Source organism: Entelurus aequoreus, linkage group LG06 (assembly GCF_033978785.1).
Source record: "Entelurus aequoreus isolate RoL-2023_Sb linkage group LG06, RoL_Eaeq_v1.1, whole genome shotgun sequence".
Taxonomy (NCBI): Eukaryota; Metazoa; Chordata; class Actinopteri; order Syngnathiformes; family Syngnathidae; genus Entelurus; species Entelurus aequoreus.
The window spans coordinates 2,186,003-2,211,695 of NC_084736.1; the positions used below are offsets into that span (position 1 = coordinate 2,186,003).

Here is a 25,693-nt window from a genome sequence, read left to right on the forward strand (position 1 = left end):
AAGGATATTTTGGCAAATCTTTAAGTTTGCACATAATTACTGCAGTCTATACTTACGCCTGTAATATATAATCAAATTCCTATTTTTAGAAATGAATACCAAGTTCCCACCATAGATTGTGCATCAATGAATATAAATAACAACTCAAGGCTCGTTTTAAGATGTCATTGTTTAATTTGAGTGAGAATCACAATCTGTCACCATATATTAAAATCTTTTAGAAACCCGATCTATGATGTGATAACTATGTGAATATTTTCAAATGATTTACATTACAGGTGTCAAACTCGGAGCCCAGGGGCTTCGTCATTTAATAAGCGAAATGCATTTGTTATTAACTAACATTATTTAATGCAATAAAATATTTCAAAAATGTTTAGTTGCCAAAATACAGTACATTCAAAAATAGTTGCCTATTGTTGGTTTCAAAAATACTAATAATCAAATGCACGGGCAATTAAGTCATAATATAAGTCTATTATACTTACATTTAAATAGTTCCAGTTACAAGTGGCCCTCTGAGGGCAACCATAACTGCAATGTGGCCCCCGTGTTATATGAGGAGAGCTAAAAAGGTGACCATACTTTCTTTAGCAGTCCTTCAAAACACACACACACACACACACAGACACACACACACACACACACACACACACACACACACACACACACACACACACACACACAGTCATAAGGCACATTTTTAGATTAACATTAGATTTTGTGCACTGCATTAAAAGAAAACAACTATTAGTATTTGACCTATGACCCTCTGAGCAGAGGCTTCACCCTGACACACAATACGAGTATCCAACTAAAAGAATAAATCCTACATTGAAGTCCCCGGCCGGTAGGTCCGAGCTACCATACTGTCCTCCTAAGGCCGCGCTACACGGAAGGAGGTGTTTATTGTATGGGAATGATTGAAATCTTATCCCTGCAGTGTTAAATAAAAGAGGAATACTGTGTAAAAGTACTTCCTAAGGAGTGAGTAGTCACCTCGACTGTGTTTCCCTGAAGGCGTTAAACTCTGGTCAAGTGGTGCAGAAAAGACTTCATCTTCGTCTAGGGCCTCGAATGTAAACCCAGGCGACCGTAGTTCATGTCATAAATGCACACGGCCTTCCGCTATGGCGACGTAGAGCTCCTCGTCTACCACCACGTAAGGCGCAGATTTGGCGTTTAAGAAGTAGATGCGGTCGCTGGTGAGGCGGGGGTCGAAGCCCTCCCGCTGCAGTCTGGTTTTCTGGATTTTGAAAGTACCTACATGTGTGGTATATATAGACAGTATTTCATCATGCAGGACTCAGCAGTTTAAGGTAAGAGTTGTTACCCGTGGTATCGACGCTCGGCGAGAGTCGCAGGAACACAGGACGAGCATACGACGGGAGCGCTGCCTGAATCCTCTCCAGGAACATGCTGCAGTCAAAAGTGCCGTCGGCGTCTGCAATGGCGGCCATGCCTGCCTTCCCTTCCACACCTGAACACCACACATGGGAGCAGACGCTTAGAAGACTTCACACTTCTTCTGTACTTTATTTAGCTCAAAGGGGGAAGCAGGCAATAATTAGGTTAGGTTACTTTATTAGTACCCGAAGGTAAACTTGGTTTGCAGATCAGGACATCCACTTAAACATGGAGAGGAAGGAACATCTTAGATATGCAACACAAAGACCTAGCACATCACAAACATTGCCCAGATCACAAAATAGTACATGCACTCAAAGTTCCCCATAAAAAGGATAAAACATATTAAATCCCACTCAGATAAGATTTGGGACAAGCCAGAATAAAACACCATAATAAAAGAATAAATTACACTAAAATAAATATAGGCAAAAATAGGTACTAAAGCTTATTTAGTTCTGTGATGGCTGATGGGACAAAACTACATCTGTACCCTTTGGTTTTGCCTCTTGGGACTAAAAACCTCCGTCCACATGGGAGAAGCTGAAAATGGCTGTGTAGCTTGTGAGATACATCAGTTCCAAAGGAGGAAGATGTACTCACTACCTGCTTGTTGGAGAGGGTGGGATACATCAGTTCCAATGGAGGAAGATGTACTCACTACCTGCTTGTTGGAGAGGGTGGGATACATCAGTTCCAATGAAGGAAGATGTACTCACTACCTGCTTGTTGGAGAGGGTGGGATACATCAGTTCCAATGAAGGAAGATGTCCTCACTACCTGCTTGTTGGAGAGGGTGGGATACATCAGTTCCAATGGAGGAAGATGTCCTCACTACCTGCTTGTTGGAGAGGGTGGGATACATCAGTTCCAAAGGAGGAAGATGTACTCACTACCTGCTTGTTGGAGAGGGTGGGATACATCAGTTCCAATGGAGGAAGATGTCCTCACTACCTGCTTGTTGGAGAGGGTGGGATACATCAGTTCCAATGGAGGAAGATGTCCTCACTACCTGCTTGTTGGAGAGGGTGGGATACATCAGTTCCAATGGAGGAAGATGTCCTCACTACCTGCTTGTTGGAGAGGGTGGGATACATCAGTTCCAATGGAGGAAGATGTCCTCACTACCTGCTTGTTGGAGAGGGTGGGATACATCAGTTCCAATGAAGGAAGATGTCCTCACTACCTGCTTGTTGGAGAGGGTGGGATACATCAGTTCCAATGAAGGAAGATGTCCTCACTACCTGCTTGTTGGAGAGGGTGGGATACATCAGTTCCAATGAAGGAAGATGTCCTCACTACCTGCTTGTTGGAGAGGGTGGGATACATCAGTTCCAATGAAGGAAGATGTCCTCACTACCTGCTTGTTGGAGAGGGTGGGATACATCAGTTCCAATGGAGGAAGATGTCCTCACTACCTGCTTGTTGGAGAGGGTGGGATACATCAGTTCCAATGGAGGAAGATGTCCTCACTACCTGCTTGTTGGAGAGGGTGGGATACATCAGTTCCAATGGAGGAAGATGTCCTCACTACCTGCTTGTTGGAGAGGGTGGGATACATCAGTTCCAATGAAGGAAGATGTCCTCACTACCTGCTTGTTGGAGAGGGTGGGATACATCAGTTCCAAAGGAGGAAGATGTACTCACTACCTGCTTGTTGGAGAGGGTGGGATACATCAGTTCCAATGGAGGAAGATGTCCTCACTACCTGCTTGTTGGAGAGGGTGGGATACATCAGTTCCAATGGAGGAAGATGTCCTCACTACCTGCTTGTTGGAGAGGGTGGGATACATCAGTTCCAATGAAGGAAGATGTCCTCACTACCTGCTTGTTGGAGAGGGTGGGATACATCAGTTCCAATGAAGGAAGATGTCCTCACTACCTGCTTGTTGGAGAGGGTGGGATACATCAGTTCCAATGAAGGAAGATGTCCTCACTACCTGCTTGTTGGAGAGGGTGGGATACATCAGTTCCAATGAAGGAAGATGTCCTCACTACCTGCTTGTTGGAGAGGGTGGGATACATCAGTTCCAATGAAGGAAGATGTCCTCACTACCTGCTTGTTGGAGAGGGTGGGATACATCAGTTCCAATGAAGGAAGATGTCCTCACTACCTGCTTGTTGGAGAGGGTGGGATACATCAGTTCCAATGAAGGAAGATGTCCTCACTACCTGCTTGTTGGAGAGGGTGGGATACATCAGTTCCAATGGAGGAAGATGTCCTCACTACCTGCTTGTTGGAGAGGGTGGGATACATCAGTTCCAATGGAGGAAGATGTCCTCACTACCTGCTTGTTGGAGAGGGTGGGATACATCAGTTCCAATGGAGGAAGATGTCCTCACTACCTGCTTGTTGGAGAGGGTGGGATACATCAGTTCCAATGAAGGAAGATGTCCTCACTACCTGCTTGTTGGAGAGGGTGGGATACATCAGTTCCAATGAAGGAAGATATCCTCACTACCTGCTTGTTGGAGAGGGTGGGATACATCAGTTCCAATGAAGGAAGATGTCCTCACTACCTGCTTGTTGGAGAGGGTGGGATACATCAGTTCCAATGGAGGAAGATGTCCTCACTACCTGCTTGTTGGAGAGGGTGGGATACATCAGTTCCAATGGAGGAAGATGTCCTCACTACCTGCTTGTTGGAGAGGGTGGGATACATCAGTTCCAATGAAGGAAGATATCCTCACTACCTGCTTGTTGGAGAGGGTGGGATACATCAGTTCCAATGGAGGAAGATGTCCTCACTACCTGCTTGTTGGAGAGGGTGGGATACATCAGTTCCAATGAAGGAAGATATCCTCACTACCTGCTTGTTGGAGAGGGTGGGATACATCAGTTCCAATGAAGGAAGATGTCCTCACTACCTGCTTGTTGGAGAGGGTGGGATACATCAGTTCCAATGAAGGAAGATGTCCTCACTACCTGCTTGTTGGAGAGGGTGGGATACATCAGTTCCAATGAAGGAAGATGTCCTCACTACCTGCTTGTTGGAGAGGGTGGGATACATCAGTTCCAATGAAGGAAGATGTCCTCACTACCTGCTTGTTGGAGAGGGTGGGATACATCAGTTCCAATGCAGGAAGATGTCCTCACTACCTGCTTGTTGGAGAGGGTGGGATACATCAGTTCCAATGAAGGAAGATGTCCTCACTACCTGCTTGTTGGAGAGGGTGGGATACATCAGTTCCAATGAAGGAAGATGTACTCACTACCTGCTTGTTGGAGAGGGTGGGATACATCAGTTCCAATGGAGGAAGATGTCCTCACTACCTGCTTGTTGGAGAGGGTGGGATACATCAGTTCCAATGGAGGAAGATATCCTCACTACCTGCTTGTTGGAGAGGGTGGGATACATCAGTTCCAATGAAGGAAGATGTCCTCACTACCTGCTTGTTGGAGAGGGTGGGATACATCAGTTCCAATGAAGGAAGATGTACTCACTACCTGCTTGTTGGAGAGGGTGGGATACATCAGTTCCAAACTTCCAATGAAGGAAGATATCCTCACTACCTGCTTGTTGGAGAGGGTATCTGAAGGCAGGTGTTGCAGTTTTAGGTAGCAAAGGAGTTCTGCAGTTAAAAGGGTAATACTGACAGGTGCCGATCCATCTCCCACCAATTAGTATCAGACCATTTCCGGGAAAAAAGTCAGTAAGTGATCGCCATTGCCGATTAATGCTTTTTAATGCCAATTACAAACATTGATCCCCTCTGGCTGACACTATTCATTTTTTTAGTATTTTTTTAGCTGACAAGCGGCTAGCAGCTAATTGTGTGTCTCCATACACGGTGTGGAGCCACTCACCTAAACTAATCATCATCACTTCCATTACGACATATAATCTGCATTCCTTATGTATCATTATCACTGGAGGATGTTACACATCGAGAGAAAGTTCGGAGCAGGTGTGCTAATAGCTCAGGTAACCGCTAAGCTAGCTTTAGGCAACACCAACAAAAAGTGCTTCGTAAATTTTAAGAAGTTTAAATGGAAGCACGTTACAGCAGAAAGTGAGCAGCTATTAATAGGAAATGAACAAGTAGATGAATAAAAGAGAGGGTAATATAACATCTGTCAGCATTGTCACAGTCAGTACACGACACGTAAGATTGGTGATGTCAATAAGAAGGCAAGAAGATTTTCCGGGAGACTCCCGAATATCTCCCGGGACAACAATTCTCCCGAATTTCTCCCGATTTCCAGGCGGACTTAAGGCACGCCCCCTCCAGGTCCGTGCGGACCTGAGTGAGGACAGCCTGTTGTCACGTCCGCTTGGCCAACGGTTTACGTTGTATTGTGCACCCTGACGGCAAGTGCGGGAGTCTGTTCTGAAGTATGAAGTAAAGAGACGTAACTTCGTCACCTCGCCTGGTTATTGACTCCAACCCAGAATATTACACTGCCCATACCTATGCTCCTTCAAAGGCTGTGCTACTGGCTGCAAAGCATTGCACTTTCAAATACAACAATGAGTACAGAGGAGTGTTATGTGTGTATATGTGGAAATAGATGAACACTGAAATTCAAGTATTTATTTTATTTACATGTATATAATAAAATACATATATATATATATATATATTTTTATATATATATATATATATAAGAAATACTTGACTTTCAGTGAATTCTAACTATAAATATACTCCCCCCCCTTAACCACCCACCCCCCCACCTCCCAAATCTGTATGATGGGAACATGACAGCAGCGAGTACGAGCTCACCTGGCACTGCCACGCCGTACACGGCCACATCAGTCTGACCCAGGAGGCTGCTGAGTATGCCCTCCACTTCTATGGTGGACACGTTCTCTCCTCGCCAGCGAAAAGTGTCGCCACCGCGGTCCCGGAAGTACATGTAGCCCAGCTCATCCATCACCAAAACGTCACCTAGAACACACAGGAGGTGGGAATGAATAAATATGTCCACAAAGCAAAAAAAAAAGACAACAAAAGACTGCTAACCTGACAAGTACGCCGAATCATCCTTTTTGAAGACATTATGGGCTATTTTCTTCTTTGTAGCTTCATGATTAGCATAGCCGTCAAAGCGCCTCAAGGGGTCCTGCTGGTTGATGCGACCTACCAGGAGCCCTGGCTCTCCTGGAAGACAAGGAGGAGTCAGGTGAGGAACTTCCATGCAAATTAATCATTAAGTGGCTGATTAGTCACCGGGTTGACAGGGCACACAGAGGCCACGCTTGTCCCGGACCAGCTCCATTGTGTCCTCGTCCACTCTAACCAGGCGGATGGGGTAGACGTTGGGCAGGATGCGACTGTTAAATCCACACGCGCCCACCTGAAGATGCAAAATGAGGTTACATTAGTTCAATATCAGCAAAGAATGCACATGTGATTGCAGACCTTGCCATCCAAATTGGCGATGCTACAGTTGCACTCGGTGGCGCCGTAGAACTCGCCGATCTTCTTCACTCCAAAGCGATCGGTAAAGGCCTCCCACACGCTGGGCCGCAGACCGTTTCCCACGGCCAGGCGAACTTTGTGGCCCTTTTCCGACGGTCGCACAGGCTGAGACAGGAGGTAGCGGCATATTTCTCCAATGTACTGGATCACCTAAGATGAAATAGGATGTTGAAATAATCACATGATCAAATACCGCCAACATTTTTCAAGCTATGCAGTGTTTAGAATACAATGTTACAATTTTCCTGTAATCAATTACTATTGCTTAAATTACAACGTCGATACCAGCCATGTCTCGATCAACATTTTTGGCCTCCGATTCTTTGGCTTCAGTTACGATCCGATTGAGAGTCCCGATGCGGTACTTTTACAACAGATTATTTGAGTGAAAATGTTTTATAACCAGTAACTAAAGTAAACACAATAATACATTTTTATAAAGCTTATCTTTTTGAATGTTCTAGTATTGTTGTAATACAGACGACATATTAAATGTGTGCTACTGAATGAGTCATACAGTGTTTCCCATATACTGCAGTACATATGGCAGTGGGGGCGTGGCTAGAGGTGTGTGGGGTGGTGCCAATATGACATCATATCATTTGCATAATTGGTGATGATTAGGGATGTCCGATAATATCGGCCTGCCGATATTATCGGCCGATAAATGCGTTAAAATGTAATATCGGAAATTATCGGTATGGGTTTTTTTATTATCTGTATCGGGTTTTTTTTTTGGTTTTTTTATTTATTTATTAAATCAACATAAAAAACACAAGATACACTTACAATTAGTGCACCAACCCAAAAAACCTCCCTCCCCCCATTTCTTTCTGTTATCAATATTCTGGTTAAACCCAGATTCCCAACTAACAAAGGTCTTAACTCATTCTCTTTCTATGCCACATCAATGTGGAATGCACTCCCAACAGGTATAAAAGAAAGGGCATCTCTATCCTCCTTCAAAACCGCAATAAAAGTTCACCTCCAGGCAGCTACAACCCTAAACTAACACCCTCCCCGGATTGCTAATAATCAAATGTAAACAATCAAATGCAGATACTTTTTCTTTTTCTTATGCCTTCTGATCTCTCTCTCTCTCTCTCTATGTCCACTACTTGATGTCCATATCCCCCCCCCCCTCCACACCCCTGATTGTAAATAATGTAAATAATTCAATGTGATTATCTTATGTGATGACTGTATTATGATGATAGTATATATGATAGTATATATCTGTATCATGAATCAATTTAAGTGGACCCCGACTTAAACAAGTTGAAAAACTTATTCGGGTGTTACCATTTAGTGGTCAATTGTACGTAATATGTACTTCACTGTGCAACCTACTAATAAAAGTCTCAATACATCAATCAATGGTTCCTACATTATATATCAATATATATCAATACAGTCTGCAAGGGATACAGTCCGTAAGCACACATGATTGTGCGTGCTGCTGCTCCACTAATAGTACTAACCTTTAACAGTTAATTTTACTCATTTTCATTAATTACTAGTTTCTATGTAACTGTTTTTATATTGTTTTACTTTCTTTTTTATTCAAGAAAATGTTTTTAATTTAGTTATCTTATTTTATTATTTTTTTAAAAAACTACCTTATCTTCACCATACATGGTTGTCCAAATTAGGCATAATAATGTGTTAATTCCACGACTGCATATATCGGTTGATATCGGTATCGGTTGATATCGGTATCGGTAATTAAAGAGTTGGACAATATCGGAATATCGGATATCGGCAAAAAGCCATTATCGGACATCCCTAGTGATGATGCATATATTTTCTTTAAAAAGGCCAAAAATGTTATACAGTACATATTAATTTTTTTTTTTTGGTAATTATAATTAACATATATATTTTTTTATATAGGGCTCAAAGGCCACGTGATTTTGCAATGTATTGTGGGGGCTGGTTAGATAAAGTTAAAGTTAAAGTAGCAATGATAGTCACACACACACACTAGGTGTGGTAAAATTTGTCCTCTGCATTTGACCCATCCCCTTGAGCCCCCCCTGGGAGGTGAGGAGAGCAGTGGGCAGCAGCGGTGCCACGCCTGGGAATCATTTTAGGCAATTTAACCCCCAATTCCAACCCTTGATGCTGAGTGCCAAGCAGGGAGGTAATGGCTCCCATTTTTATAGTCTTTGGTATGACTTGGCCGGGGTTTGAACTCACAACCTACCCATCTCAGGGCGGACACTCTAACCACTAGGCCACTGAGTAGGTCAGATCATTTGTCCAGAATCCTAACAGTCCTCCTGGACCGAACCAATAAGGAAACGGTACCAAAAACTTCCGGTACTCGGTATACATCCTTACTAACCGCTAACATTGTACTCCTCAATGAGGTTCCTGCTGTGTTGCTCAAACCTCAGCCTCTTCATTCCAAAACAAATAATGTAGTCAATGTTTTGTGGAACATGAATGCAGAAGATGGAACCACATACAGTATATCACCTAGAAGGTGAAGTGTTACTAACTGTATTGGAAAATCATAAAAATACCGTCCCTACAAGCCTGTTTAGCGCATGACTCATGATGCACACACATTTGTTACTCAATACATTTCAACAAGCTTCTGCCTTGGACACTTTGTATCTGTAAGTAATATGCAACTACAATTATTTTATACTTGTGTAATTGACAAATGACGTGTTTTAGATTCAATTAAGGACACTTATTACATATGTCTGGCGTGTGTGCTATTGTATACTCAGCTGCTGTGTACAGTAGCTGCAAGCATGTTTACCTTTTGTAAATGACTTCACTAAAAATACAAGAAAAGAACAACCTTATGTGCATATTGGAATACATTTAGATGTTAAGTGGTTGACCCCAAAAAGGGACAAGTGGTTGAAAATGGATGGATGGATGGTTGTCCAACTTGACACAACATAAACACGCTGCAGGACTGCTTGTATCGGAGCTTTTATCAGACTTGATTTGACATGCGAGTCCATATCATCCGATACTTTTTGTTTTTGCTAATATTGGGCCGATATACTTTTTAAAAAAAAGTAACTATAGTAAATTACTTTTCAACACAAATGTTTCCCAACACTGACGCTAAGTTGCTTACTGTGCAATTGTATTTGATGCAGTCATCCCAGAAGCGGCTTGCTGAGAATTTCTTCTTCACTACAACAGTGAGACCGTGCATCAGACATTGGCCCACGCCCATGATATTACCTGGCACACAGAAAAGTTCATTAATACACCAGTTGCTCTGTTTAGTCGTGGGAAACAAAGAGGTGAAAGAAAAAAAAACCTGCAGAGTGATACAGAGGAAGACAGTCGTACATGACGTCCTCTGGGCACATGCCAAAAGCATAGTAGCCGAATGCGGCGATCCTGTAATACCTGTGTGGTGGAAACAAGCAAACATTCTCAGTGTATGGATACATGTGGAGCTTTCTTTTATGCATGTACAGTACATGTGTGTGTACATGCATATATATATATATATATATATATATATATATATATATATATATATATATATATATATATGCATGTACATGTGTGTGTACATGCATATATATAAAAATATATATATATATATATATATATATATATATATGCATGTACATGTGTGTGTACATGCATACATATATATATATACACATGTATATATACACACACGCATATATATTTATATATATATATACACACATATATATATATACATACATATATATATATACATACATATATATATATATACACATATATATATATATATACATATATATATATATATATGTATATATATACATATATATATATATATATGTATATATATATATATATATGTATATATATATGTATATATATATATATATGTATGTATATATACATATATATATATATGTATATATATATATATATATATATATATATATATATATATATATATATATGTGAAGTGAATTGATTGATTGAAACTTTTATTAGTAGATTGCACAGTACAGTACATATTCCGTACAATTGACCACTAAATGGTAACACCCCAATAAGTCATTCAACTTGTTTAAGTCGGGGTCCACTTAAATTGATTCATGATACAGATATATACTATCATCATAATACAGTCATCACACAAGATAATCATCAGAGTGTATACATTTAATTATCTACATTATTTACAATGTGGGGTGTGGGATGTGGAGGGGAGGGGGGGTTAGGTTTGGTTGATATCAACACTTAAGTCATCAACAATTGCATCATCAGAGAAATGGAGGGTGTTAGTTTAGGGTTGTAGTTGCCTGGAGGTGAACTTTTAGTGCGGTTTTGAAGGAGGATAGAGATGCCCTTTCTTTTACACCTGTTGGGAGTGCATTCCACATTGATGTGGCATAGAAAGAGAATGAGTTAAGACCTTTGTTAGTTCGGAATCTGGGTTTAACGTGGTTAGTGGAGCTCCCCCTGGTGTTGTGGTTATGGCGGTCATTTACGTTAAGGAAGTAGTTTGACATGTACTTCGGTATCAGGGAGGTGTAGTGGATTTTATAGACTAGGCTCAGTGCAAGTTGTTTAACTCTGTCCTCCACCTTGAGCCAGCCCACTTTAGAGAAGTGGGTAGGAGTGAGGTGTGATCTGGGGTGGAGGTCTAGAAGTAATCTGACTAGCTTGTTCTGAGATGTTTGGAGTTTAGATTTGAGGGTTTTGGAGGTGCTAGGGTACCAGGAGGTGCATGCGTAATGGAAAAAGGGTTGAACGAGAGTTCCCGCCAGAATCCTCATGGTGCTTTTGTTGACCAGAGAGGAGATTCTGTAGAGAAATCTCGTTCGTTGGTTGACCTTTTTGATTACCTTGGTTGCCATTTTATCACAGGAAAGGTTAGCCTCTAGAATGGAACCTAGGTAGGTGACCTCATCTTTCCTGGTGATAACAATGTCACCCACTTTTATAGTGAAGTCACTGACTTTCTTGAGATTGATGTGAGACCCAAACAGGATGGATTCCGTTTTACCCAAGTGTATGGATAGCTTGTTGTCAGCGAGCCAGGTGCAAGTTCTACACAGTTCAGCACTGAGGATTTTCTCCACCTGTGACTTGTCCTTGTCTGATACCAGCAGGGCAGAGTCATCCGCAAACAAGAACAATTCACAGTCGCATGCTGAAGGGAATTATATTTATATAGCACTTTTTTCTACTGACTCAAAGTGCTTTACATAGTGAAAGCCAATATCTAAGTTACATTTAAACCAGTGTGGGTGGCACTGGGAGCAGGTGGGCAAAGTGTCTTGCCCAAAGACACAACGGCAGTGACCAGGATGGCGAAAGCGAGAATCGAACCTGGAACCCTCAAGTTGCTGGCACGGCCACTCTACCAACCGAGCTATGCCGCCCCAACTATATATATATATATATACACACACACACACGTTAGGTCAGAAAAAACAGAGGGTATATCATCCCGACAAGCCTGTTTCATACAGGTCATTTTATCCTCACAAGGCTGTTTTGCAGGAACAGGCTTGTAGGGATGAAATATCCTGTGTTTTTTACTATATATATATATATATATATATTACACACGCGCACACACATACATGTATGATATAAATATATTTGTATGAAAAAACATTTAGTGAGGGGTACCGTACCGACTATGCACAACAATAGCCGCCTTGGGCATCCCTGTGGTGCCAGAGGTGTATATGTAAAACAAACGATCTGCAGAGGAGACAACAGAGCATCTAGTTACACATCAAAAATAATCATTGTAAATGAAACAATATATAAAAAATGAATGATAAGTATGCAACAGAAATTAAAATAAAATATTACATTATTAAAAATAATATATGCAAAATATTATAAGTGATAGTATAAATATATACACAATACTAAACACAGATAGAAACAATAAATAATATGAGTAATATAAAAAATAAATGTGCGCATTCCACTTAAAACTGATCTGTAAGTCTATGCTGCAACTAGGGATTGGTACATTTTGCAGTTGAAGCCATACGGTACAGATTCCCAGTACTTAACATTACCAATTTTCTGTATTTTTGTGTGTGTTATGTGGTAATATATGTATTTATTTTTTTAATTTAACAGCGAGTTGATAATAATAATAATAATGCTCTTCAATTGTTTTCTTACACTTCTGACTGAGTATCATTTGCATGTATTCATTCATTCATTTCAGTTTGTCCTCGGTGCATTGTCCTAATCAGGAAGTAGTCTTTGCCATTAAGTTGAAAGGGTCAGTCTTGTTTTTTGAGTCCTACAATGTGTTTATATTGTAAGTAGTGTACTTAATACACAACAGAACTACACCAGCAGATATAATGTATACACATATGATAACAGTATTCAAAAAATAGAAATAATTACTGAGGTAGATAGTAATAACCACTGCTCAAGCACGTGCCCTGCATGACAAAAGTTATCTTTTTGCAATAGCCCAATTCTTTTTTTATGCATTTAAGAATAAAACTTACTCTCACTGTCAATAATTTTCCCCAAATATGTTAAGACATTAAAACAACAGAAAAGATTGCTCAAAAATCCAAAGTTTGTGTAAATATCTTGACAAATAGGAGACTTATTAAATAAATAAAGAAGAGCAGGTAGCATCTCACACATTCCCATACTTTCTGTAACATTTATGAAAAAATGATGTCAGCCATCTTGAAAAAAATCTCAACTATAAACTACATGAAGGAGCCCAACATTTGTTTTTTTTATTAAATGTTTGCATTATTTCAGGTTTCCTCACGAGAAAACCTTACAATGTATAAATTGTAAACTCAACCATAAACTTTTTTTAAAAATTATAAATTTGGATAGATGGCAAATTAATATGATGTAGAAAAATTCCACAGTTTTACCATTTTTTCCAGGAGATTTACCATACTTTGAAATGCAAATGTTGATGCTCCTGACCCGCAGCTTTAGACACACGTAATAAAGGTGTGCTAAATTAACCACAACATTAGTGCTGCATAAAACATTATGTTGCTGCTGGTCTGACGTTTCCTACAAAAAAAAAAGTTTAAAAAAGTAAACTGAAGTGAATTGTAATTATATAGTGTTATGAGTCATGGCATCCTAAAAAACAAACAAACAATAAACTTAAAAAACAACTTAAAGCATTGTTCCGCTGTTTACTGCTGTATACTATTTATGTTTAGCTAACTTTTACGACAAATAAATATCGTCTCCAAACATTTTTCAGCCTCTTGGACTACCAATAATTGGTATCGGCCCTGCAAAAACCATATTGGTCAATTGCTTGTTCAAATGACCACATTGGAGGTGTTGAAATCACCATGTAAAATGGCTAATGCTAATCGGTAGCATATATACGGCATATTCAACGTAAATTAGCATCGAATTGGCGCATTTGAAAAAGTGTTTGGTTGGTTTATTTGGGACATGCATAAACTAATTCATCACAACATTTAAATATTCTCATTCCTCTTTACAACCTGTCTGAATAGGAGTAGGAAAAAGAAAATCTTATAATATAATACTACTACTTTTCCAAATTATAGCAATTACTAATGTGTTCACTTCCTGTTATCATGTTTGTTACAACTCACAACAATACATTCTAAGTAAGTGGAGCCTTATTAATAATTGCTTGCTATATCAGGCATGCCTGCCTTGTTCGCATGGAAAATTGCATCATTACTTAAAGGCAGACTGCCACGAATACTGTGATTAAGCCGGGTGCCAAGTCTTCAACCGCAAGTGAAGTCACGTAGAACGAAGGTATCCAAATATGGTACGTATTGAATTCGGTCGAAAAATATACATTTACCAAATTAGGTACCCATACTCACACACTTAAATAAACTTGGATTTTTTTTTTCTGTATTGGTTATACTAAGATAAAAACAGTGTGTGTTCATTCAACACTTTCATTCACACTGTCATTGTACAAAACACTGTATTTTCAATTAACATTAAAGCAATTAGGGATAGGCACCGGATCCAGTATTTTCTTTTGGCACAGACCTAAACCAACCAGTACTACTAAGCATCGATTCATGTAAAATCCAGCGGTGCCATGTTTTGGTGCCTGGGCTGCGCGTGACGTCACGTCTGTTTGAATCAGCACTTGCGAGTGGCGAGTACTTGATAGCACTTGAAGAGGAAAACAGGCGATTTGAAACGGACATGCTCTAAGTAATCTTGCAAACCATCAATGTTCTATGACAAAAACCCAACCATCACAAGTAGAAAACGCTTTAAAGTGTGGTTGGTCTTTTCCAAATGGGACGCAGATTACGCTCTCTGCAGTATTTGTGATGTAAACATCAAGGCAAGTGGCGGGAATACTTCCAATCTGAGGAAGCACTTGGTTAAACACAAGTTTTTTCTCATGCAGCCAAGTTCCATGTACGGCTGCAACTCCTGCATTTGGCACCTTTAGTGACTCGGCTGCAGCCAACAACACGGGGGAAGAAATGGCGTTAACATTTGGTGACATTTGATAACAGCGACACCATCATCCTATACGCCTGCTACAGAGAAAAAGCCTAATCTATAAATTAGGGCTGGGCGATATATGGAATATATTTTGTGCAGTACTAAGAAAACAACACTGCATTGTTGTAGTTACAGTATGTGTTTTTATCTTGAAGAAAGTTGCAAAACAATTGCAAACATGTTACTATACAAATAATTGGATATTGTTTTGAAATATTTGATGATCGATCGATAAAGAGAAATACATATGTTAAATTCAAACATTTTAAGATTTCATTATCACACAAATACATTTTTTACCACATGAACACACACAAAAGTACCGAAAATCGGTACTCCAATTCCCAGGTACCAGGAAGCGGTACTGTATAGATTCAAACGTGAACGGTACCCATCCCTAAAAGCAATACTAAAAATGTATCTCTACTCACCGCTCATGCTTTTCTGGAGGATACAAGCGGAAGAGGTGTACCCCGGCATAGACGCTAAAATGGGATCCAGGGGTGTCGCAACTAGGTAGGCCAGCTGATGAACGTCTAGGTCTCCGGTACAAAACCGCACCATGGACTGACCGAGGGAGGAACTGACCTCCAACATGGCTAAAGAGAAAAGAAGATGCAATAAATGAATATTTTGAGTGTTAGAATACCAACACAAGGTTTTTTACCATCTGCAAGCTCAGCTCCAAACACAATAGCTCGAGACCTGGACACCCCGACACAGTGTAGGAGGGAGTCGCGGCGGAGGTTGAAGTTGATTAGAGCAGCTTCCACCCCGACCTTGGCCAGGCCCAGCCAGAGCGCCACTTGCAGCGGCCGACTCTCCATGAAGAGGGCCACCACGTCCCCCGAGATCCAGCCCTGATGTCTGGCCCAGTTGGCCACCGAGTTAGACAGATGATCTAGCTGGGTGAAGGTCCACGTTTCCCCCGTGGCCTCGTAGATCAGCGCAATCTTGTGTGGGTTGCGCTTCACAGTTTCTGAGAAAATGGAGGGTACGTTGCTTCCGTTGCGCATGAAGCGCCACAAGGACAGCCTTACTCTGAGCAGCACATACAGACCACTGGGGAGGACACAGAGAAGACTGTAAACATTAGCGGATGTTCAAATGAAGAAATGTGTTATGAATTCTGCCATTGCAAAGTAATAATGTACTTGATTGGCACTGTATACAACTACTTGTGATATACAGTACAGGCCAAAAGTTTGGACACACCTTCTCCTCATTCAATCTTTGTTTTCATGACTATTTACATTGTAGATTGTCACATCAAAACTATGAATGAACACATGTGGAGTTATGTACTTAACAAAAAAAAGGTTTTTTATTCTAGTTTCTTCAAAATAGCCACCCTTTGCACACTCTTGGCATTCTCTCCATGAGCTTCAAGAGATTTTCACTTCACAGGTGTTATAGTTTGGATGCCTTGGCTTCAGTGACAATCTACAATGTAAATAGTCATGAAAATAAAGAAAACACATTGAATGAGAAGGTGTGTCCAAACTTTTGGCCTGTACTGTAGAACTTCATCATACAGCGGTCTTAGGGCATTCATTTACTTAACCACAGAGAGTCCCAGGCAATGTTCCACATGGGTTAAATCAACTCTTTTTGGACTTATTTTTGACTCAAATTTTAAATTGCGTGTTAAGCAGACGTTTTGCACACAAATGCTGTCTTCTAATTCCACGTCAGCTTTACAGATGCCATATATGCCGTGCAAGTGTTGTGTTGAGGATTCATCCAATGACTTGCTCATAGTTAAGCTAAATACACCCCTCTAGTGGCACCACCTGGTAGGGAAAATCTATAAGGTGTCATGTTTCATTTTGAATTGAACTAGTGTGAAATATATTTTGGTCTTGATCTTTGATGAGCTTTTTTTCTAAAAATCCTCAAATAGATCTTTGACTAAGAGTTTTCATAAGATTTTTTTTTTAATATGCCGCTAAAAACAGCTGAGCAGTTTTGTCATTTTGAGGATATATAAATGTTTTTCTGTTTTTGAGGACGCCACTAGCACATTATAAAGCTGAAGTTTACTTTGGCGATTGTTTGAAATGGTGTATTTAAAAACTTATTGCAAAAATGCTAATCAAAGATTGTCTATATCACAAAACAAACTCCTCAGACTAATTAGCAATTTTTATTTAATATAATTAGTAATTGTGAAAAATATGGAGTTGTGAAGTTGGTAACAGCCCCTTTAATGACGATCATGGTCGCAATGGTTAAGAAATAGGTTACAAATTAGGGTTCTCCCCATACCAATATTTTGGTACCGGTACCAAAATGTATTTTGATACTTTTCTAAATAAAGGCCACCACAAAAAATGGCATTATTGTCTTTATTTGAACAAAAAATGTTAGTGTACACGAAATATATGTTTATTATTGTCGTTTAGTCTTTAAATAAAATGTTGAACATACTAGACAACTTGTCTTTTAGTAGTAAGTAAACAAACAAAGACTCCTAATTAGTCTGCTGACGTATGCAGTAACATATTGTGTCATTTATACACCTATTATTTTGTACACATTATGAGGGACAAACTGTAAAAAGGAATTATTAATCTACTTGTTTATTTACTGTTAATATCTGCTTATTTTCTCTTTTAACATGTTCTATCTACACTTCTGTTCAAATGTAATAATCACTTATTCTTCTCTTCTTTGATACTTGACATTAGTTTTGGATGATACCACACATTTAGGTATGGATGTGATACCAAGTAGTTACAGGATCATACATTGGTCATATTCAAAGTCCTCATGTGTCCAGGGATGTATTTACTGAGTTTATGAATCCATCCATCCATTTTCTACCGCTTATTCCCTTCGGGGTCGCGGGGGGCGCTGGAGCCTATCTCGATATAATATGAATTTTTAAAAAAAGGAAAAAAGATTTTGTGACAATAAAAAATATTCATGTAATCATAGTAGTATTGATTAGATATGCCCCTGTACTTGGTATCATTACAGTGGATGTCAGGTGTAGATCCACCCATGGCGTTTGTTTACATTGTGACGGTGGTGAGCGATTGTATCCTCCTACGCTGTGTAGTGAAGCATGTTTAGCTATTACTCGTCCTGCAGTGATAATGATACTTGTAAGAAACTTACTTTATTGTTCACCATGGAGACCAGGATTAGTGATTTAGAAGTAGCTAAAACACTGTGGATGGATGTTAGCTGCATGTGTTAAAGCAGCTCTTCCTGAGGGTGTTTCAGTGTTATAACTTCACCTTTATCTTGACTTTTTACACCAAAATGCATCCATTCTCCCTTTTCTGTCTGCTTGTAAGTACTCTGTGTGTGTGCACTGCCGAACATGCTCCTCTGCTTGTAAAACCAGCAATGTCATGACGTGACGACGACGCGCCGTCATGCCCGGGAACCAGTACTTTTCAAACAGAGTATTATACGGTTTTTGATTGATTAGTACTGGGATACTATACTAGTACCTGTATACCGTACAACCCTCGTACAAATGCGTGACTAATATTGGTAGCGGTTTTATTATCTCTGAGCTTTTTATGATATTCATTTTCCCTTCCATGTCACACTGCTGCATGGGAGACATAATGAAGTCTGTAAAGTTCACTAAAAAGTGACGTTACTGTACTGTAGCTGTAGAACTGTGTAGAAACGCGAGTTGGATCGATGTTAACGCGTATTTACAGACATGAAAATTTGTGCAAAAAAATTGCTGGGGGAAAAGAAAAAAACTTTCTTTTAAAGGCCAATTAACCAAATATTTCCTGACCCCCGCAGTACCTTTGCAGAGCCTCTAAGAGTTGTTGTGAAAGACCACACTGTTGTGTTTAAATACCAAGATTAGCCACTCCCAAATTTTAAACTGAGCTCCAACAGGATGAACCAGATTGGGCCCCCGAGTCGCCTGTTGAAAATACTTTATCTGCGAGACCTGTTTGGTCTCTTTGGCGACTTTTTTTGTGACGGTTTGGCTTACATGAGGTCTCTCTTGGCAGTCCTCGCCGCTATGTAAAAGTACTTCCAGCTCGTTGTGCCCAAATACATGCAGAGTCCAGCTGCCAGCGACCATGGCCAGGACACCCCGCACAGACGCAGCAGCCCCATGGAGCCCAGGGAGGCGGACACACTTGCCACATTCTGCATTCTACAAATACATGCAATAATGAGCTCACATTAATGTACACCATAAGAAAATATGGCACATGTAAAGTTGAATATACAGTCCTGGTCAAAAGTGTACATACACTTGTAAAGAACATCATGTCATGGCTGTCTTGACTTTACAATCATTTTAAACTTTCCTGAAGGAATCAATAAAGAACTATCTATCTATCTATTTCTACAACTCTTATTTTTTTGTGATGTAGTGATTGAAGCACATACTTGTTGCTCACAAACAACATTCATGAAGTTTGCTTCTTTTATGAATTTATTATGGCTCTACTGAAAATGTGAGGGTGAAAAGTATACATACAGCAATGTTAATATTTGCTTCCTTGGCAAGTTGACCTGCAATAAGGCGCTTTTGGTAGCCATCCACAAGCTTCTGCTTGACCACTTGACCACTAAATTGCTGCAGTTCAGCTAAATGTGTTGCTTTTCTCACATGGACTTGTTTCTTCAGCATTGTCCACACCTTTAAGTCAGGACTTTGGTAAGGCCATTCTAAAACCTTCATTCTAGCCTGATTTAGCCATTCCTTTACCACTTTTGAGGTCTGTTTGGGGTCATTGTCCTGTTGGAACACCCAACAAGACCCAACCTCCGGGCTGATGATTTTAACTTGTCCTGAAGAATTTGGAGGTAATCCTCCTTTTTCCATCCATCCGTCCATTTTCTACCGCTTGTCCCTTTTGGGGCCGCGGGGGGTGCTGGAGCCTATCTCAGCTGCAGATAGACAACATTCACACTCACATTCACACACTAGGGCCAATTTAGTGTTGCCAATCAACCTATCCCCAGGTGCATGTCTTTGGAGGTGGGAGGGGCCTATCCCCAGGTGCATGTCTTTGGAGGTGGGAGGGGCCTATCCCCAGGTGCATGTCTTTGGAGGTGGGAGGATTAATTCAAATCAATTTAATCTGTGTTTGGCTCCTACAAAACAGCACAGTTTTAACATTTAACAAGGGAAAAACACTTTTAGATAATATTGTACTGTGTGAAAAACAATACAAAATAATGTACTACGAAGATCTATAGTAGTTTTTTTGAAGTAATGTAATAATGTTTTCATTGTCCCATTTACTCTCTACCAGTTCCATTGACCGCAAAACAGGCCCAGAGCATAATACTACCACCACCGTGCTTGACGGTAGGCATGGTGTTCCTGGGATTAAAGGCCTCACCTTTTCTCCTCCAAACACATTGCTGGGTATTGTGGCCAAACAGCTCCATTTTTGTTTCATCTGACCACAGAACTTTCCTCCAGAAGGTCTTAACTTGGGACGGCGTGGCGCAGTTAGGAGAGTGGCCGTGCCAGCAACCTGAGGGTTCCTGGTTCAATCCCCAGCTTCAACCAACCTACTCACGTCCGTTGTGTCTTTGAGCAAGACACTTCACCCTGGATAGGGCCTTGCATGGCAGCTCCCGCCATCAGTGTGTGAAGGTAGAAATAGTTACCTTAAGGTAGAAAATCACTGTACAAGTATGACCATTTATCTTTGTCCGTGTGATGTCAGATGAAACAAAAATGGAGCTGTTTGGCCAAATATTAACATTGCTGTATGTATACTTTTGACCCTCACATTTTCAGTAGACCCATAATAAATTCATAAAAGAAGCAAACTTCATGAATGTTGTTTGTGAGCAACAAGTATGTGCTCCAATCACTACATCACAAAAAAATAAGAAATGATTGTAAAGTCAAGACATGATGTTCTTTACAAGTGTATGTACAATTTTGACCACCATACGAGGTCAACCTAGGGCAGGGGTCGGCAACCCGCGGCTCTTTGACCACTCTGATGCGGCTCAGCTGCATACCTGCCGACCCTCCCGATTTTCATGGGAGACTTCCAGATTTCACTGGCTCTCCCAGATATTTCCTGGGGTAAATATTCTACGATTTTCATTCTATTCTAACAAGGGTGTGCCGCGATGTCACAGCATTGAACACCCTCTACAACATCTACAAACAGCATGTCAGCCCAGCCACATGTTGTATGCAGCTTCTGCTTGCACTCGTAAGGGACAGCAGGGCATACTTGGTCAACAGCCATACAGGTTACACTGACGGTGGGCGTATAAAACAACTTTAACACTCTTACTAATATGCGCCACACTGTGAACCAAAACCAAACAAGAATGACAAACACATTTCGGGAGAACATCCGCACCGTAACACAACATAAACACAACAGAACAAATACCCAGAATCCCATGCAGCCTTAATTCTTCCGGGCTACATTATACACCCCGCTACCACCAAACCCCTCTCCCCCTCCGTGCGTCGGTTGAGGTGGGCGGGGTTTGGTGGTAGCAGGGGTGTATAAAATAGCCCGGAAGAGTTAGGGATGCATGGGATTCTGGGTATTTCTTCTGTTGTGTTTATGTTGTGTTACGGTGCGGATGTTCTCCCGAAATGTGTTTGTCATTCTTGTTTGGTGTGGGTTCACAGTGTGGCGCATATTAGTAAGAGTGTTAAAGTTGTTTTGTACGGCCACCGTAGTGTGACCTGTATGGCTGTTGACTAAGTATGCCTTGCTGTCACTTACGTGTGGCTGGGCTGACATGCTGTTAGTACAGGTTGTAGAGGGTGTAGAGGGCGTTAAATGCTGTTAGTACAGGTTGTAGAGGGCGTTAAATGCTGTTAGTACAGGTTGTAGAGGGTGTAGAGGGCGTTAAATGCTGTTAGTACAGGTTGTAGAGGGTGTAGAGGGCGTTAAATGCTGTTAGTACAGGTTGTAGAGGGCGTTAAATGCTGTTAGTACAGGTTGTAGAGGGTGTAGAGGGCGTTAAATGCTGTTAGTACAGGTTGTAGAGGGTGTAGAGGGCGTTAAATGCTGTTAGTACAGGTTGTAGAGGGTGTTAAATGCTGTTAGTACAGGTTGTAGAGGGTGTTAAATGCTGTTAGTACAGGTTGTAGAGGGTGTTAAATGCTGTTAGTACAGGTTGTAGAGGGTGTTAAATGCTGTTAGTACAGGTTGTAGAGGGTGTAGAGGGCGTTAAATGCTGTTAGTACAGGTTGTAGAGGGTGTAGAGGGCGTTAAATGCTGTTAGTACAGGTTGTAGAGGGTGTAGAGGGCGTTAAATGCTGTTAGTACAGGTTGTAGAGGGTGTAGAGGGCGTTAAATGCTGTTAGTACAGGTTGTAGAGGGTGTAGAGGGCGTTAAATGCTGTTAGTACAGGTTGTAGAGGGTGTAGAGGGCGTTAAATGCTGTTAGTACAGGTTGTAGAGGGTGTAGAGGGCGTTAAATGCTGTTAGTACAGGTTGTAGAGGGTGTAGAGGGCGTTAAATGCTGTTAGTACAGGTTGTAGAGGGCGTTAAATGCTGTGCCATCGCGGCACGCCCTTATTATTATTGTTGTTTGGGTGTAAACCAGCAGACGTTGGAGAGAATAATTGTCCCAAAAGTCGGGAGTCTCCCGGAAAACTCGGGAGGGTTGTGAAGTATGATGCTGTCAAGTATGATGCTGTCAAGTATGATGCTGTCAAGTATGATGCTGTCAAACACATTCATTTAAAAGTCGCGGGCCGCACTAACATGACATTTGCATATTAAGGTGGGGCCGCGTGTCTGGTTTATACATAGCACAAAGCAACAAAAAACTTTGTATGCAGTTTTATTTAATTTTAAATTTCAAAAGTTTTGTGGCTCCCATTGTTTTCTTTAATTAGTGAAACTGGTCAAAATGTCTCTTTGTGTGGTAATTAGGTTGCCGACTCCTGGCCTAGGGATTCATTTTGCATGTCCATTTTCTACATTTAACTTCATTGCTGGAAGAAATACTAAATATTGGCCAAGCTAAGCACAATTAGCATGTTTAAGCTAAGCATGGAGTCAACTTACCTTAAGTAAACAAACCTGGCGTCACCTTTCACCTCGTAACCTCACGTGTTACCCCACAAGTTGAGCGGAAGTCACTTCCGCCTCCTCCTATCGATTATTCGAATGTGAAGTTGTTGTTGGAAGTTCTTCTAGCACTTTCTTTTGCTGCTGCCCGCCGGTTAGCAAGCTTGCTGGGAAAAAATATATATAAATAAATAAAATAAAAATACAGGCACTCTAATGACGTCCGAGGATTGTGGCATTTCCAAGTGTGACTCCGCGGTTTTTGTGAGCACAAACTTGAAGACATTTGAATTGAATGGAGAAGTTTAGGGTGGCGCTGCCTTTTCTTCTCCGTACTCCATGTTGAACAGAGATGTCGCCAACCAGGCCCCGCCCACGCATCACGTGACTCACACAAAGGAGCGCGGCTAGTAGTCCAGCGACCTGCCCGTCAAGCGTAGCGACATTCCCATTGGATGATATCGGTACCGCCCCTTTACCTTCACAGCAGACCTGCAGGAGGTTGCTGTGACAATGTTGCTAGTGGCACAGATTACTAAATCAAATGTTACGTAAATGCATCCTCTGAAACATCCACGTTTGACTACTACTGCTACTATCAAGCTTAGCTTTATTTCATGGCTTCGAGTTAGTTCCTCACTGATGTGATCCTTTTGACTTTGGCTCAAGTACTAACATTAATCACTTGCAAGTAAACCCCAATTAGACATCTTATATTTACAACTAGTACCAAGTTTAACCATGAATTGATTAACGTGGACCCCGACTTAAACAAGTTGAAAAACGTATTCGGGTGTTACCATTTAGTGGTCAATTGTACGGAATATGTACTGTACTGTACAATCTACTAATAAAAGTCTCAATCCATCAATCAAGTCAACTGAAAAAAAGCTAAAAGTGACTACTTTAATCATCATCGTAATTTTGGGAGTGGTGGGGACTCTTTTAGTTCTGTTCTGCACATTTTAAAGTCTTAAAACAATGTGACGGTATTAAATGGAGACAAGTCAAAAACTAGCACCAGGTGGAAAATGTAAGCTCAGGCTAAATTGCTTCTCCCACAAACTCATTGATTGGTTTTCTGCGGCTGACTTTTTGCCAATAATAATTGACAGCATCCGACCAATCAGCAGCATCCGACCAATCAGCAGCATCCGACCAATCAGCAGCATCAGAACCAATCAGCAGCATCCGACCAATCAGCAGCATCCGACCAATCAGCAGCATCCGACCAATCAGCAGCATCCGACCAATCAGCAGCATCCGACCAATCAGCAGCATCAGAACCAATCAGCAGCATCCGACCAATCAGCAGCATCCGACCAATCAGCAGCATCCGACCAATCAGCAGTCAGATGCAGGATAAAAGCCAGTTGGTCAACCAACATGAACCACTAAAAATGAAGACAAATAAAAATCCATTTAAGAGGAATCTTGTGTTGCACTCAAAGCTAGTCAACACACAGGTGTCAAACTCAAGGTCCCTCAACACACAGGTGTCAAACTCAAGGCCCCTCAACACACAGGTGTCAAACTCAAGGCCCCTCAACACACAGGTGTCAAACTCAAGGTCCCTCAACACACAGGTGTCAAACTCAAGGCCCCTCAACACACAGGTGTCAAACTCAAGGCCCCTCAACACACAGGTGTCAAACTCAAGGCCCCTCAACACACAGGTGTCAAACGCAAGGTCCCTCAACACAAAGGTGTCAAACTCAAGGTCCCTCAACACACAGGTGTCAAACTCAAGGTCCCTCAACACACAGGTGACAAACTCAAGGCCCCTCAACACACAGGTGTCAAACTCAAGGCCCCTCAACACACGGTGTCAAACTCAAGGCCCCTCAACACAAAGGTGTCAAACTCAAGGCCCCTCAACACAAAGGTGTCAAACTCAAGGCCCCTCAACACACAGGTGTAAGGTCCACGGTCAACAGCACAAGGTGTCAAACTCAAGGCCCCTCAACACACAGGTGTCAAACTCAAGGCCCCTCAACACAAAGGTGTCAAACTCAAGGCCCCTCAACACAAAGGTGTCAAACTCAAGGCCCCTCAACACACAGGTGTCAAACTCAAGGTCCCCTCAACACAAAGGTGTCAAACTCAAGGCCCCTCAACACACAGGTGTCAAACTCAAGGCCCCTCAACACAAAGGTGTCAAACTCAAGGCCCCTCAACACAAAGGTGTCAAACTCAAGGCCCCTCAACACAAAGGTGTCAAACTCAAGGCCCCTCAACACAAAGGTGTCAAACTCAAGGCCCCTCAACACAAAGGTGTCAAACTCAAGGCCCCCTCAACACACAGGTGTCAAACTCAAGGTCCCTCAACACAAAGGTGTCAAACTCAAGGCCCCTCAACACAAAGGTGTCAAA

The 25,693-nt window shown here is 41.3% G+C and overlaps 1 protein-coding gene across 2 annotated transcripts; it reads right to left on the reverse strand.

Moving 5' to 3' along the window:
- Positions 1–166: 166 nt before the first annotated feature.
- On the reverse strand, positions 167–23,687 carry slc27a1a (solute carrier family 27 member 1a). Of its 2 annotated transcripts, XM_062049786.1 has the most exons (13): positions 23,318–23,687; positions 19,286–19,453; positions 15,980–16,374; positions 15,744–15,911; positions 12,468–12,537; positions 10,127–10,218; positions 9,938–10,047; positions 6,775–6,984; positions 6,583–6,709; positions 6,376–6,513; positions 6,136–6,300; positions 1,334–1,480; positions 167–1,263 (listed from the first exon to the last, which is right to left on the reverse strand). In XM_062049786.1, the coding sequence occupies exons 2-13, from the start codon at positions 19,450–19,452 to the stop codon at positions 1,106–1,108; spliced, it is 1,947 nt and encodes a 648-aa protein (XP_061905770.1). In that variant the 5' UTR covers position 19,453; positions 23,318–23,687; the 3' UTR covers positions 167–1,105. The 2 variants fall into 2 exon arrangements, with proteins under 2 accessions (XP_061905770.1, XP_061905771.1); XM_062049787.1 differs by lacking the exon at positions 19,286–19,453.
- Positions 23,688–25,693: the final 2,006 nt, after the last annotated feature.